The sequence below is a fragment of the Haemaphysalis longicornis genome, unplaced genomic scaffold (assembly GCF_048455015.1).
Source record: "Haemaphysalis longicornis isolate Haplotype H1 unplaced genomic scaffold, Haemaphysalis longicornis Haplotype H1 scaffold_1, whole genome shotgun sequence".
Taxonomy (NCBI): domain Eukaryota; kingdom Metazoa; phylum Arthropoda; class Arachnida; order Ixodida; family Ixodidae; genus Haemaphysalis; species Haemaphysalis longicornis.
In genome coordinates, this window is record NW_027526203.1 from 68,191,934 (window position 1) to 68,207,851 (window position 15,918).

The following is a 15,918-nucleotide window of genomic DNA, read 5'->3' on the forward strand; positions in this document are numbered from 1 at the left end:
GGGTGAGGTTGAAGTTCACACGGCTGATGACGAATATGGAGGAACTCTCCAAGAAGCAGCACCCCCGAGACGGAAAAAAGCATCTCGAAACTCCCCCAACTGGAGGCGAACTAGTCAGTATTCGGGACCGATAGTAGAAACTCAGTTTCAGCCACTGCGAGTGACCCATGCCGAGCTTGTGGATGAGGAGCCCTTCAATCTCTTTGCCCGCCTACTCAACATGGAAATTGTAGGTCTCATAACTGAAGAATCCAATCGCTATGCCAAGCAACAGAACGACCACAGCGTCAACATAACTGAAAAGGACATACTTGATTTTGTCGCCATTCTCTTCTTGAGTGGCTACCACAAGCTGCCACGCTCTGACCTGTATTGGTCGAAAGATGAGGACCTCAGTGTTCCTTTGGTAGCAAGCACAATGAGCCGCGCGAAATTCCGGCTAATAAAGAGGTATATCCATGTAGTGGACAGTGAAAACCTTGAGAAGGGTGACAAGATGGCAAAGATAAGACCTCTACTCAGGCTTGTCAATAGCTCCCTTCAGCAGTTCGGCATTTTCTCGAAGAATCTCAGCGTGGACGAGCAGATGGTGCCGTATTTTGGTCGGCACAGCTGCAAAATGTTTATAAGGGGGGAACCAATACTATTTGGTTACAAGGAATGGATCCTTTGCTCGTCATCGGGTTATCCCTTCAACATTGATATCTACTGTGGCAAAAAGCACGATGATGACATGAATGTACCACTTGGAACACGCGTTGTTTTGAGCTCTAAAGTGCATTGATGTGCCTACAAACCATGTTATTTTCATGGACAATTTTTTCACGTCACACGCTTTGCTGCAAAAGCTGAAAGAACGTGGATTCCGAGCAACAGGAACCTTGAGGGAGGCCCGGCTCAAGAAATGCCCACTTCAGGATTCGAAGGAACTAGCCCGTCAAAGCAGAGGGACTTTTGATCTTCTGTGCGATGGCGACGTCCTGGCTGTGAAGTGGAATGACAATAAGTGTGTGTGCGTTGCCACAAATTATGATGACATTCACCCAACTGCTACAGCCACACACTACAGCCAAAAGGAACGAAAGCGAGTACAGTGCGCAACACCCTTGTCTATAACACCGAGTTCAACTTCAACTGGTTGCCTCTCAAAACTGCGGACTCAAACTTGTCACAGAAAATGTTGAGGTCAAAATATGCGGTCAGAAATTCAGAATGACACAATAGTTTTCTTCAAATGTTTTTCGGCCGAGGCAAGATAAGGCTATAAGATCGAAACCTTTGTTATAGACAAGGGTGTTGCCCTCTGTACCAGTGCCCCAGCCGAGAGTCATACAACAATACAACAAGCACATGGGTGGCGTCGACTTACTTGATAGGTTCATCAGCGACTATCGTCCTTGCCTGCATGGTAAAAAGTGGTATTGGCCGTTACTCAGCAATACGCTAGTAACATTGCGCGTTGCAGCCTGGAGGCTGTACACATAACTAGGAACTCAACAGCAACTTGACCAGCTTCAGTTCACAAGGCTCCTCGTGCAAGGTCTCCTGACCAAAAAGCTAGTCACCAGAGAACGGCCTGGCCCTTCAGGTACTCTTGTTTTCCACAGCAAGGAAGGTCACGGCCATCATTTGGTGCCGTTGGGAAAGCAGAGCCGGTGCCGCCAGTGCACCAAAAACACACGAATGAAGTGCCAGATGTGCAGCGTCGCCCTCCACATTCACTGTTCGGCTGCCTACCATGAGGGAAAATAAAGCGCGCATGGAGTACCACGCGTTGCTGCTGGCCCTGCGGGGAGGATGGAAACCACACGAGCATCGGTACGCTTAGGGCCATTGTTCCCATTTGGGAACACTGTATTTTGTAAACTGTAGCACGCACGGAGGCTGGTCTGGCAATCAGGATTTATTGACAGAGACGGGCGCTTATATATACAGCTCGGTAGGGGCGTTTAACAAGATACAGGCAAGCGTGCATGACTGCGCACGGTTACATCTCCCCTTTTTTAGTTCTCTTTATTGAGGGGTTAGAAGTCTCTCTCTGGGTATCTTTTCGGTGGACGTCGTTCTCGCTTGCTTCTTCGCAACGGTTCGGGCTCCGATTGTTGCGGAGACGCAGACACAGGAACAGACGCGTCGGTAGGCGCGCCGACTGGTGCGGACGGCTGCTGCGCTGCCCTGAGGTGTTCACGGGTGCGTTGAAGCTGACGACCGCCCTCAGTTTCCACGACGTAGGAGCGTGGAGTACAAGCCGTCTGGACGACTTCAGCGGGATACCACGTTTTTGTTGGAATGTTGTGCACTGCGACACTGGATCCACGTGGCAACTCTGGCAGGTGCTTGGAGCTTCTGTTGTAGAAGGTCCGTTGTTTCTGGCGGATCTGTTGCAGTCGCTGCTTCACGTCTCGAGGTGGTATGACCCGTGGCTGGAGGTGGATGGCAGGAACGGGCAGCAGGCTCCTGGTCAACCTTCCCACGAGTCGTTGCACTGGAGACTGCAAACATGGGTCACGGGGAGAGTTCCTCCATTCGAGTAATGCCGCGCAAAAGTCTACCGATCCAAATGGATGCTTCTTTAGCAGTTTCTTGGCCTCTTGTACGGCTCTCTCCGCCATACCATTTGAGCGCGGGTGATATGGACTGGAGCAAACGTGGTTGGTGCCAACCTTACCGATGAAGTCTCGAAACTGCTGGCTGGTGAACGGTGGTCCATTATCGGTGCAGAGTTGGAGCGGAAACCCATGAGTCGCAAAGATGTCTGCGAAAGCGGAAATCACATGTTTAGCAGCTGTCGACGTCACTGCTCTGATTTCAAAGAAGAAAGAATAGAAATCAACGACAACCAAGTACTCGTTTCCGTTGTGGTAAAAAAAGTCGGCGCCAACGAGCTGCCACGGTAAACTTGGAATTTCGTGGCTCATTAAAGGCATTCGAGCATTTCTGGGCCTGTGCTTCTGGCATACCGGGCAACGCCGCGCTGCTTCTTCAATGTCATTGTTTATGTTTGGCCAGTACAGTGCAGTTCGCGTGCGTGCCTTCATCTTTCCCGATCCACCGTGCGCAGCGTGCAAACAACAAATAATCTCGCCACGCATCTTTGGAGGGATGATAAGGCGGTTACTGCGTAGAACCAAACCTTCTTGTGTGTGAAGTTCCTCTCGGAAGGCCCAGTAGCTGCGTAGTTCCGGGATGACGTCATTTTTGTTGTCTGGCCAAGTTGTGCTTGCGTAGTGGTGAAGTTGGAGCATTGTTGGGTCCTTGGCCGTCTCTTCTTGTACCTGCATCAGGCGCCTGTCTGAAATGGGCAGGTTAGCGATGACGTTGACGTGAAAGTGGTCATCCTGCTCCTTTAGAACGGATGCATTTGGAAAGCGCGATAACGCGTCAGCAATGAAAAGATCTTTCCCCGGCGTGTACTTGACAACTATCGGGTACTTTTGCAGGTTGAGGCGCATGCGCTGCAGTCGGAGGGGGCACTGATACAACGGTTTGCAAAAAATTGCTTCCAGTGGTTTGTGATCCGATTCCACTACAACTTGTGGCTGCCCAAATAGGTAGTCGTGGAATTTTTCGCAACCGTGAACAATAGCCAGCATTTCTTTTTCGATCTGAGCGTACCTCTGTTGCGTTTCCGTTAGAGAACGAGACGAATACGCTAGGGGGTGGCCATTCTGAATTATTACTGCGCCAACTCCGCTTTGACTTGCGTCGACTGACAATGTGATAGGTTGGCCCTTTGTGAAGTACGCCAGCACTGGAGCTTTTGAATGCGCCTCTCGGAAAGCCATGAAGCTCTGTTGGTGGCGGGCCTCCCAAACCCATGCGACATCCTTTTTCAAAAGCTCTCGTAATGGAGCGGTAACCGTCGACATGCTTGGAATGAACCGGGAGACGAAGTTGACCATACCCAGGAAGGTCTGCAGCTCTTGTCGCTTGGCTTTTTAACTTGTAGGATGTCGTGCAGCCTGTCCGGGTCCAAGCTCAGCCCATCACTTGTCAGAACGTGCCCTAGGTATTTGACAGTGTCCTGCAAAAAACGGCACTTCTTTCGATTTAGCTTCAAATTGTGCAGTCGGCATCGCTGCAGAACGTTTTCAAGGTTCCTGTCATGTTCCTCTTTGGTACGGCCCCACACAAGAATGTCGTCCATTACGACGGCAATACCTTCGAGGCCTTCCATGACCTTGTGCATTGCACGCTGGAAAACTTCCGGTCGTCACTTCCGGAGCAGACGAGATCCCGAAAGGCATGCGTAGAAACCGGTAACGGCCGTAAGGAGTGCTCATGGTGCAAATTCGAGAGCTCTCATCATCGAGTTTTATTTGCCAGAACCCTGACGCAGCGTCTAGTGTTGAAAAATAGCGAGCACCGGCAAGGGACGGCGCGATATCTTCCAAAGTCGGCATGGGGTAGTGCTCCCTCAGTAGAGCTTTTAGTTCTGTAGGGTCCATGCAAATTCGCGTCTTGCCGTTCTTTTCGACGACCACCATGTGGCTAGACCACTCCGTTGGCTCGGTTACTTTTTTGATCATCTGCGCTTCTTCCATGCGGTCGAGTTCCGCTTTAGTTTTTTCCTGTAGCGCTATTGGGATCCTTCTTGCCGGCCTAACCACGCCTTGGGCTTCTGGCTTAAGCTTCATGCGATAGGTAACTCCTGTGAGCATGCCTAGGCCGTTGAATACGTCTTCGTACCCGCCCCGGTGGCTCAGTGGCTAAGGCGTTGCGCTGCTGAGCACGAGGTCGCGGGTTCGATTCCCGGCCGCGGCGGCCGCTTTTCTGATGGAGGCGAAAAGCAAAAACGCCCGTGTGTTCGAGATTTCGGCGCACGTTAAAGATCCCCAGGTGGTCAAAATTAATCCGGAGCCCTCCACTGCGGCGCGCCTCATCGCCTACGTTGCGTCGGCGCGTTAAACACCACAATCAATCAACGAATACGTCTTCGTAAGGTTTCGCAACTTCGTAGAGCTGTGGTTGCTCCACCGCCGCGAGTCTGCGCAGTAACCCAAGCTGTTCTGAGACAGAACCACTGAGTGGTACGGGAACGTCGTCTTCAACGACGAAAAAGTTAGCTTCTAGGCTGGACTCAGTTCCGGCGACAACCAGGCGTATGCATCGTGTTGCCTTTTTCTGGTGGCCAAAAAACGTATTCAGCACGACGTCGCAACTCTCGTCTCTTTTGTCGGTTATTTCATGCAGTTTCTTTTTTGATATCACCGAACAATTGGCACCGGTGTCAAGTTTGCAGAAGACGGGCGTCCCTTCTATTTTCACTGTCGCTGACCAGCGATCGCCTTTCTCGGCTTGAAGTGATAACGCGTCAATCCAGAAAGTTTCTTTCTGGGCTTCAACTGCTGAAAGCCTGTCTGTGCTTACGCGCGCCTTATCACATTTCGTTCTGCACGCGACAGCGAAATGATTTCTTTGGCCACACTTGTTGCATGTGCGTCCTTTCGCCGGGCATCTGCGATTAGCCTCGTGCTTTCCGGCGCACCTGCCGCAACGCCTGAGTTCTTTTTCGGAGACTGCATTGATATTAGATTTGCCATGCGTACCTGCTTGAATTGCCTCGCATTGCTCTTTGCCCTGTTCTCGGGTGCGGCCTATTTCCACTGTTTTGGAAAAACTCCCGTTTTCCGAAATAAGCCTTTCCTGCAGCTTTTTATCGTTCATGCCAAGGATAATTCTGCTCCGTAGCATGCGTTCTTCCATTTCACCAAATTCGCAACTCTTGGCCAATACCCTCAGTTCGGTTAGCCAGTCATTAAAGCTTTCTCCGTCCCGCTGGTCGCGTATTCCAAAAAGATACTCGTGGTATGCTAGGTTAAGTGACGGCTTGTAGAATGCTTCAAACTTCTTTAAGACTGCTACGTCCGACTTTTCTTCGCCTTCCTCAAACATAAACGTGCTGTAGGGTTTACGAGCATCCTCTCCAATAACCATGAGAAAGGTGGCGGCCTGTACCTCTTTAGGCTGCTTGTTCAGGCAGGTAGCCACGGCGAACAGCTCGAACACCTCCTCACCTCCTTCCACGTTGTCCAGCTCTGCCACACGTCCGCGGAGGTATCCAGGGCTTTTGGGGGTGGAAGTAGCGTGGTGACCGGGGCTGCTTGCTGGCGTGGTGGGTCGGCCATGGCAAAGTTCTGCGAAGCGAAGCTGAAAGCCGCCCGGCGTGGCTTGCTATCTCGTAGATCCGCTGCTGTCGGCCGCGGCTGCCGCTCTTGCTATCGGCCGTCGTCGCTCTTATCGGCCACCGCTGCCACCATGTAGCACCCACGAAGGCTGGTCTGGCAATCAGCATTTATTGACAGAGACACGGCCGGGCTGGAGGAGCGGCGGGCGCGCACTTTCATACGGCCTGCGCTTCGGGTATAGTTCCCACCTTTGACCGCCGCTAGTTCGTGTCGCTGCGGACCAACCCTCGCCGGTTGACCTACAGCACGCGCGGGGTAGGTAGAGCGGCGGCGCGCGCGCACTTGCCACTGCTCTAGCCCTGCCGTGGCTACACGCGATACCTGTCCGTGTAAATTTACATGTGCGTCATTAAAATAGGCGACTCCTCCCCCCTTCTGAATTTTCGGTCTAATTGGGTCAAACAGCCTAACATTATCACTCGGAAGCGCCTAATCAAAAAATTGAAAGAAACATTTTAACACTGGGCACATGAAGAAAAATATGCGAGGCCTTCATATCTTATCAGCGACTGTATTATATGAAAATGGTGAGACAGGCAAATAAACACGGCACTTTCCGTGACTGAAATATCATTTCTTATTTTTTATTTTTCCTTTCGGATCATGTCTTGGTTTGCACAGGCACAGGGCACGACCAGTGACGCGAATGATTTCCCGTCGAGGGAGATAGGGTTATCGCTTAGCTAAACGTGATTCTGCTATTCACGCTCCGGTCGGGCTGAGCGGCCCGCCGGCAGCGAAGCGCACTGTCAAAAACACACAGCTGCTCGGCCAGAGGCGATGCGTCGACTAACAGAAAGGCGGGTTGGAAGGGCAGAGGGTTGGTTCGAAGCGCCCCCACTGTAAAGAATCTGCTGTATTGGTTCCGTCTTGGGTGCGCAGGCCGTATGAAAGTGCGCGCTCGCCGCTGCTCCAGTCCGGCCGTGACAGAGACGGGCGCTTTTATACACAGCTCGGTAGGGGGCGTATAACAAGATACAGGCAAGCGTGCATGACTGCGCACGGTTACATAAACTACTGATGTCAGTGAAATAAAATCGGTTTTCCATGTACAACTCTACCCTCTAGCCAAGCTGAAACAGTTTGTTTTGTTTTTTCTGCGCCACATCTAGTAGCGGCGTTTAATGGGTTATTGCCGTGTAACTTTTCAAAAATCAAAACTCTCGTTTTATGTGTACACTCTGACTCTATCATGTGCATTGTGTGTTTTGTTGTATATTTCTTTTTTTCAAGTGCCTTGAAAGTTTCGCTGGCCGAGTGCCATAGCTTGCAACACTGTTTTTTTTTGTTTTTTTCTGAATTTCTCTAAGTATTTTTACTTTATTGTTTCTGCCATATCGATGATTTTGAGTGTTGTGCCGTGCTGATTTACGTTGCTTTTAATAATGCTTTGTATATGGTGTGCCAGATTCAAGACCTTAGGGTTGTTCCTGGGCAACGAAAATAAAGGTTGATTGATTGATTGAATATATTCTTCTTCTTCTTCTTCTTCTTCTTCTTATTATTATTATCATTATTTACTTAGCTGCTAACATAGCTCCGGTTTCTTTTCAAACTTGTTTAACATCGATTGAATATGCAATTCGGGAATAGAATGGGGTGACCTTAGTATTTCTCATTACAATACCTACGTTTTTCAAAAGGCCTCAGCCTTACTGGACTTCATTTCATTTACTTGTCTTGAACAGTGCAACCACGTTGTTGTCAACTCTGCTGGGAACTTACTTGACCTTTGTTTTTCAAACATCGAAAAACTCAGTGTCAATATAAGCCCCACTGGTTTGGTTACCCCGGACAATTACCATCCACCCTTATCTATAGTACTACCTATTCAAAGTGGTGTGCTAAAGGACAAGCCACGTGTTTCCGAATTCCCCCGCTATAATTTTGCTGCAGGTGACTACATCAGTATTTACCAGTACTTGTTCAATTTTGTTTGGTCGGCAATCCTCGCGTCAAATGACCCACATTTTCAGGCCAGCGAATTAACCACAGTACTTCTAGAAGGTATGCGCAGATATATACCACTAAAGAAATCTAAATCTTCGAAGTATCCATGGTTCTCGAGTGAACTCCGGTCGGCACTAAAAGGCCAACAGCGAGCCCATAGGAAAGCTCAAAAGAGTGGGGAGACAAAATGGAAGTTAGAGTTTAAAGAATACCGGTCACTCTGTAAAAACCTGTATGATCGTGATCTCGCTGCATACATTACGTCAATAGAAAGCAATCTTAAAAGGAGCCCGAAAGATTCATGGAACTATGTCCGCAGTAGATCACCCCAGCATAACACTGAATGCATTATTCTTCTTAACTCCGATGTAGTAATCATCGCTGACGTCCCGGAAGCGTCCGCTCAGCAGTTTAAAACGGTGTATAGAGATACCTGCGACGTTCCGTCAGCTTCCATCTCTAATTGTCGCGGTACGGCACCGAGCACGGCATTTGTAGGGGAGGAAAGCGTGATGAAAAGCCTACGGGACGCGAAGCCCTCGCTAGCATGTGGCCCAGGTGGCATTCCCATGGCTCTACTCAAGGCTTTCAGTCCTATCCTTGCTCCAGTGCTTGTATGCGTTTTTAACAACTGTATTAGTACTGGCACGTTTCCTAACTGCTGGAAAATCGCTAAAGTTGTACCTGTGTACAAATCGGGGTCAAAAACAGATGCAAAAAATTATAGACCCATTTTCCTCCTGTGCAGTGCTTCTAAAATTTTTGAATCTATAATTCATTCCCTCATGACATCCGGAGTAAGATATGAAATTATTCAAAATCATCACGGTTTTATACGTGGCCGCTCGACCACTACAAACTTAGTTTTTTTTATGGAACATGCGTCAAAGGCAGTGGAAGACCGAGGCCAACTTGACGCGGTATACTCTGACCTTAGCAAGGCATTTGATGTGGTTTCCTATTCATTGTTGTGTAAAAAACTTTCGCACCTTGACATTCCTGATCCGTTGCTAGATCTGCTGCGTGACCACCTTACCAGTCGTCATTGCTACGTTCACTGTAACAGGCAACACTCCGGAACGTACTAAGACACCAGCGGGGTTCCTCAAGGCACTGTCCTTGCAATTCTTTTGTTTTCAGTCTTTGTCAACGATGTTTCGACAGCAATTCAGAACTCATCGTTCTTGCTATACGCACAAGATAATAAAATATTCAAAGTGATTGGCAACATCTCAGACTGTGCACAACTTCAATGTGATATAGCCGGGTTTTCGGACTGGTGCAACAAAAATAAGTTGATACTTAACAGTTCAAAAACCGAAGTGGTGTGGTATACCCGTAAAACAGATGATATCAATTTAACCTATGGTATAAGTAAAGAAGATCTGTATCGGGTATGTCAAATCAGAGACTTGGGAGTTTTGTTTAACTCTAAGCTCACATTTACAGCCCATACTAATGCGATTACCCGTCGTGCTTTGCGAGCACTAGGTGCAACATGTCGTGTCTCCAGAGAATTCAACTATCCAGACACATTTGTTGAGGTTTATACCTCTATGTGTCGCCCTCTATTGGAATACGCATCCGTGGTCTGGAATGCAACGTGTCGGTCCAACGCGGCGGCCATTGAGAGAGTGAAAAGTAAATTTCTCTCAATACTAAAACATAGGTACGTTACTGCGAAGGCTAAAGATGATCCTTGTGTTGATGCCACCGATGATCATGATGATGATGATGATTTCTATTGGTTTCCCTTTTGTATCGGGGTGATGACATGTCATCTTACCGAAAAGGACTAATATACCTATGTTTTACACTCTTGGTTTAATACTGGCGCTGCTTAGGGCAGGCACAGAAAGCTTATTAGGCACAAAATACTTTTTTTTACCAGCCCCCTTGCTTGTAATAGACCCATTACACAGCCGGAGGGCGAAGGCTGACCTTTTATACTTGTATAAGCTTGTCCACAGCCTCATTGACTGTACAGAGTTGTTGGGTGCCATAAATTTGAGAACCCCAACAGGCAACACCAGGGCACCTAGGCCGTTAAATGCCCCCGCCCGTGTCAAAAGTCACATGGGACGCATTCAGCACCTATACAATATGCACGCAGAAAGTTTGGACGGATTCCATCGTCCCTTTCCAGCTTTTTGTAAGGAACCGCATAGCTTGAAAAACCAGGAGTAGTTTGCTTGCTCTAGTATGTAACTTCCATTCACACACTTTATACTGCCGGGGTTAGGTTTATCTATGTAGGTAGGCTAATTGTTTCAATGATTCACTGATGTATGTAAGTTTTATGCCTCCATTGTGGCGTGATCTTTAGCCACAATGGAGGCATAAAATCCGGTCTTTTTCCGGTTTACATGTTTCAGTGTACAGAGTTTTGATCATTCCTTGTTGTCTTACACTTGTAGTTTCCAGAGCAGTCTGCAGCGTCTTGATGCTATGCAGTGACTGATTGATTGAGGGTTTTACGCGCCGACGCAACGCAGGCGATGAGGCGCGCCGTAGTGGAGGGCTCCGGATTAATTTTGACCACCTGGAGATTTTTTACGTGCGCCGTGCTATGCAGTGTTTGCAATGGCTTGTTTGCATATGTGCGCGGGTCATGTGCATGTGTCGGCGTGTGTGTATCTCAAAGTGTCTCACTCTCGTTCAGACTAAAGAATGCTATTTTCTCTATTTTTCTGAAATATGCACTTTTCTTTCTGCAGCAGCAAAATGTTCGTGGACACACTAATAGACAATTGTTTGATTGATTCATTCATCATTTTTGTTGTCTCTGATTTGTTGGTCTGATCATTTATGTCTATACTCCTGCCATTGTTTTTTCGCTGTTTTTCTGTTAAACTTGTTGCTATGTTTGTTGTGTGTCTCGACGAGATTGGACATCGCAAAGGTATCGCTTGTTTCACGGTAATACTTTATTGGCGTGTAACTTTTCAAAAATCAAAACACTCGCTTTATATGTACACTGCCTCTATTATGTGCACTGTGTATTTTGTTGTATATTTCCTTTTCTCAAGTGCCTTGAACGTTTCGCTGGCCGAGTGCCATAGCTGGCAACACTGTTTTTTTTCTTTTTTCTGAAAGTATTTTTACTTTATTGTTTCTGTCATATCGAGGATTTTATGTGTTGTGCCGTGCTGTTGTTTCTTTTATTAATGTTTTGTATATGGTGTGCCACCACCAAGACTTTAGGGTTGTTCCTGGGCACCAAAAATAAAGGTTGATGGATTGATTATTATTATTATTATTATTATTATTATTATTATTATTATTATTATTATTATTATTATTATTATTATTGTCCCAGTAAGGACAAGTGCCTCCTCTGCTGCCTCGCTTTCTTCGGCAGGCAGGAGTTTTTTCGATGTTCTGAGTGTAAACGCCGTGCGCACGGAAAGTGCATTGTTCTTCCGGACGAGGAACTGCATCGTTTGATTTCCGGTGAGCAGCCGTTCGTCTGCAATCTGTGTGTGGCTGCGGCGTCACCCGCTAGGCCTAGCGACCCCGGTGACCAAGCTAGCGAAGACGGTGAGCCAGCGAACATCCCGGCCAAACGAGTGGCGTCCCCTGTCGGAGCAAGCTTCAACCTTTCGGCGGACCTACGCGCAGAGGTAGCTGCGTTGAAGAATCTCCTGTCCGAAGCCTGCGCCAGCCTCTCTTTTCTCGGGGATGTTGTCACCGAGCTGCGCGAGGAAAACCGGCTTCTTCGACGGGATAATGTGGCTGGGCTTGCCCAGCAGGCTGCAATCGTCGCTTCCCTGCGCGAGGAGGTTCGCTGCCTGCGAGGGGAGCTCGCGCGTCCCCCGCCTTCTCCGCCTGCTTCCCCGAAGCCTGCTAATCCTTTCATGCCGCCGGTGACGTCACCGCAGTCTGGTATCCCTACGAGGTCGTCGTTCGCCGAAGCCGCCGCCGGTGCAGCTGGTGAATGTGCCCCCTTCCTGTCATCTACCACCGCTTCGCCGTTCGTTGACCGCCCCAGCAGTCAACCTGCTACGGCCTTGAGCACTTTGGTTTCCCCTTCGCTCCACCCTCTGCCCCCGCCTCCTAGGTCCGACACTGCGATTAATGGCCCGCCGACGAACTTGCAGAAGAAAAGGAGCCCTCCCCGCGTGGGTGCGTCGGAAGCTTCTCAGTTGGTTGTGGTACACCGACCACCCAGCTCCAGGGCCATCTTTGTTTCAAAACTGTCGGCTAACACCACATCTGCTCAACTGTTGGCCCACTTGTCAACTGTGCAAGTTACGCCATTGTCGTGCAAACGCCTTAGGACTAAGTACGACTCCTATTCTTCTTTTTGCGTAACTGTTAACGAGGAGTGTTTTAAGCGCCTGAGCGACCCGTCTATGTGGCCAAAAGGCTGCCTTTTCAAGCCGTTTCAAGGCAAGGTCCACTCTGGTATGCTGCACAGCTCTGAAATAACTGAAAATGATCAGTAAGTACGAGAGTTTCGACATATACTATCAAAACACTCGAGGTCTACGAACAAAGTCCTCTGAATTTATTAGAAATATTGTATGCTCTAAATTTTATGCTGTTGTCATTACTGAAACCTGGCTTTCCGATGATATCTCGTCTTCCGACTATTTCCCTTCTAACTATCAAATCTTTAGAAGCGACAGATAATTAACTGGACCTAAACAAAAAGGTGGCGGGGTTCTCGTTGCCGTTGATCATTCAGTGCAGTGCATGCGGCGTGCTGACCTCGAGACCCTAGACGAATCAGTCTGGCTTGAGGTAGGCCTCACGAAGGGCGAGAAGCTACTCATCGGTGCATTCTATATATCCCCGGATGTATTACCTTCTGAATTTAATCGAACACTCACATCCATAGAAAATGTCTCAAATGCACACTCCAATCATAAGCTCATCATACTTGGAGACTTCAACACCCCAGGTATTCGCTGGAACAGTCTTTCCTTTGAGCACAAAAACCATTATGCAGCGCAGAAATGCAGCATGCTATTAGATTTTCAGTCGTTCGCCTCCATGCAGCAGTTTTGCCGCATAGAAAACTCTTGTGGTAATGTTCTAGATGTGTGCTTCTCAAACTTAAAAAACGTACAAGTGTGTGCCTCCGAAATATCCCTTGTGCACCCCGACAAGTTTCACCCCCCTCTTATTGTCTCTGTCTCGGTCGCGACCCAGCATCGCTCTGGCGGTGTTGACAATTGTTCAGTCCCGCGATATGCTTTCAAGCGTGGAGATTATGCTGGGCTGTATCACTTTTATTCATCTGCTGAATGGTCTAGTGTTTTGGATGTCAATGATGTTGACGAACAGGTTCGACGTTTTACCGAAATAGTCAGAAGTGGCATGGAAAAGTATATCCCTTGTTATAAGCCTGTTCCTTCCAAATTTCCCCACTGGTTTTCTAAAGAACTTCGAAGTTCGCTTAAACTTAAGCATAGCGCCCACAAAAAGGCCAAGCGTTCTGGGCTCGACAAGTGGAAAGCGGAGTTTAGTCGGTATCGCTCACTTTGTAAAATCCTCTACCGGCGTGACCACCAGCTCTATATAGAATCGTTAGAGGCTGCTGCGTCTCAGAAACCGGCTGAATTCTGGAGGTATGTACGCGGCCGTTCTAAGGCGTCGAAAGAACACGTTAGCCTGCTTAATTCCGATGGTGAAGAGGTTGAGGATGTTGCCACCAGTTTTGCTCAGTACTTTCATTCTGTCTTTCAACTGCCAGATGGCAACGACGAACGCCTGTCGTTTAATAACTCTAATTTTAACACACTTAGGTTCGATGAAAAAATTGTCAATGATAGCCTTCAACGGATGAAACCATCATTTTCCTGTGGTGCAGATGGAATTCCAGCAGCCCTCATGAAGGCTTACGGGAACATTTTTGTGCCTGTCTTAACTTCCATTTATAATAACTGCTTACTTTTAGGTAAATTTCCTCGTGCATGGAAGATCGCTCGAATTTTTCCAATATTTAAGTCTGGTGATAAGTCAGCCGTTTCTAACTATCGCCCGATCTCACTCCTTTGTGTCGCCTCAAAACTCTTTGAGTCAGCTCTGCACAAAGTTCTTGCTGCCTGCGTCAAGAATGTTGTGCTACTAAATCAGCACGGCTTTTTCTCGGGTCGATCGACGGTCACAAATCTTGCAAGCTTTATGACACAGGCTTCGGCTGCAGTTTGTGAAAACGGCCAGTTGGACGTTATTTATTTTGACCTCAGTAAGGCGTTTGATGTGGTGAACCATCAGTTATTAATTAACAAGCTTGCTAAGTCCGGTGTAGACGCAAGCCTTGTTGCCTTGTTGTCCAACTATCTCCTTGACCGGTCCTTTTATGTAGATGTTAACTACAAAAAGTCTAGTGTTTACCCTGCAACAAGTGGTGTACCCCAGGGTTCCGTGCTGGGTCCATTATTGTTTTCTGGCTTTATCAATGATGTTTCAACAGTGTTAACAAACTCTTCTTTTTCTCTCTATGCTGATGATGTCAAACTATTTAGGCACATTAGCGGTGTTCAGGACTGCTGTGCCTTGCAGAGGGATGTGTCGGAATTATCGGTCTGGTGCAGGAAAAACTGCCTAATTTTAAACCCCACTAAAACAAAGGTTGTCACCTACAGCCGGAAAACCCACCGTCTGCTGTTTTCCTACAGTATTGAGGGAGCTCCTCTGCAAAGGGTTGAGGAGATTAGGGACCTAGGGGTGCTTTTCGACAATACCCTCTCTTTTTCTCCTCATATTAGGCTCATCACCCGGCGAGCACTCCGAAGCCTTGGAAATGTGTGTCGGATTACAAAGGAATTCTCTTCTCCAGATCCATTTCTAATGCTATACAATGCAATATGTATACCACAGTTAGAATATGCTTCTGTTGCCTGGAACGGCATCTCCAAATCTAGTAGTGAATTAATAGAACGTATGCAGAAGAAGTTTTTATCCATATTTAAGCACCGTCATCACAATCACAGTTTTCATCCTGATTCTGACTTATCCATAGTCCCTTCCATCCCTTCCTTGAACTGCAGACGTATGCGTGCAGACCTTACATTTCTTCACAAAATTGTTCATGGTGACCTTTCTTGCGCAGACCTGCTTAACTGTTTAGAGTTTAGTGTACCACAAAGGCCCACCAGGTCGCATCGCCCGTTCTTGACCGCTGCGCGCAACTCCAATCATTCTCCTGTGCGCAGAATACAGAATTGTTACAACCGCTTCTTTGAACGCCTTGACATCTTTCAGAAATCCTTTACGGTTTACCGTACAACGCTGTTGAATACAGTATGTTAAACACCTCTGATATGTCTGTCGTTCTTTTTTTTCTGGAATTTGATTTCTCTGCGGTTGTGTCTATCCAACTGATAGTTGCCTATTTTTGAAACTGTTTACTGTCATTTGTTCGTTTTTTCATTTGTCTCTACACTCTCGCCGTTGTTTTTGTTGTATTACTGTCAAACTTTGTTGCTCTGCCTGTCGTGTGGCCTTTACGACGGGCAGAGCAACATAGGCATCTTCTTTTTTTTATTTTTTTACCTGTACCCAGGCTCCGCCTGTGCTTTATTTCTGTCATTTTCACTACTTCAATTTGTGTGTGTCTTGTCGCTTGTTTGTTTCTTGCTATATGTTTCTTGTATTTTGTTTTTATGTAACTACCCGTGCGCCAGCACTCAGGCCCCTGGCTGTTCCTGGGCACGTAAATAAACATGATTGATTGATTGATTGATTGATTGATTGATTGATTATTATATTATTATATACTCATAGTCCCGCAGCATTGCGCCCAGCCGGGATGCATGCTTGCTCTGCT

General features: G+C 47.6%; 2 protein-coding genes across 2 annotated transcripts; both read right to left on the minus strand.

The window, feature by feature from the left end:
- Positions 1–1,924: 1,924 nt before the first annotated feature.
- On the minus strand, positions 1,925–3,866 carry LOC144164417 (uncharacterized). The gene is made up of 2 exons (XM_077694950.1): positions 3,134–3,866; positions 1,925–2,755 (listed from the first exon to the last, which is right to left on the minus strand). Exons 1-2 carry the CDS (start codon positions 3,783–3,785, stop codon positions 2,025–2,027), a joined length of 1,383 nt encoding a protein of 460 aa, XP_077551076.1. The 5' UTR covers positions 3,786–3,866; the 3' UTR covers positions 1,925–2,024.
- An 808-nt stretch (positions 3,867–4,674) lies between these two features.
- LOC144164423 (uncharacterized) lies at positions 4,675–6,171 on the minus strand. Its single transcript, XM_077694962.1, has one exon. It carries the CDS (start codon positions 5,935–5,937, stop codon positions 4,918–4,920), a length of 1,020 nt encoding a protein of 339 aa, XP_077551088.1. The 5' UTR covers positions 5,938–6,171; the 3' UTR covers positions 4,675–4,917.
- Between the last annotated feature and the right edge of the window lie 9,747 nt (positions 6,172–15,918).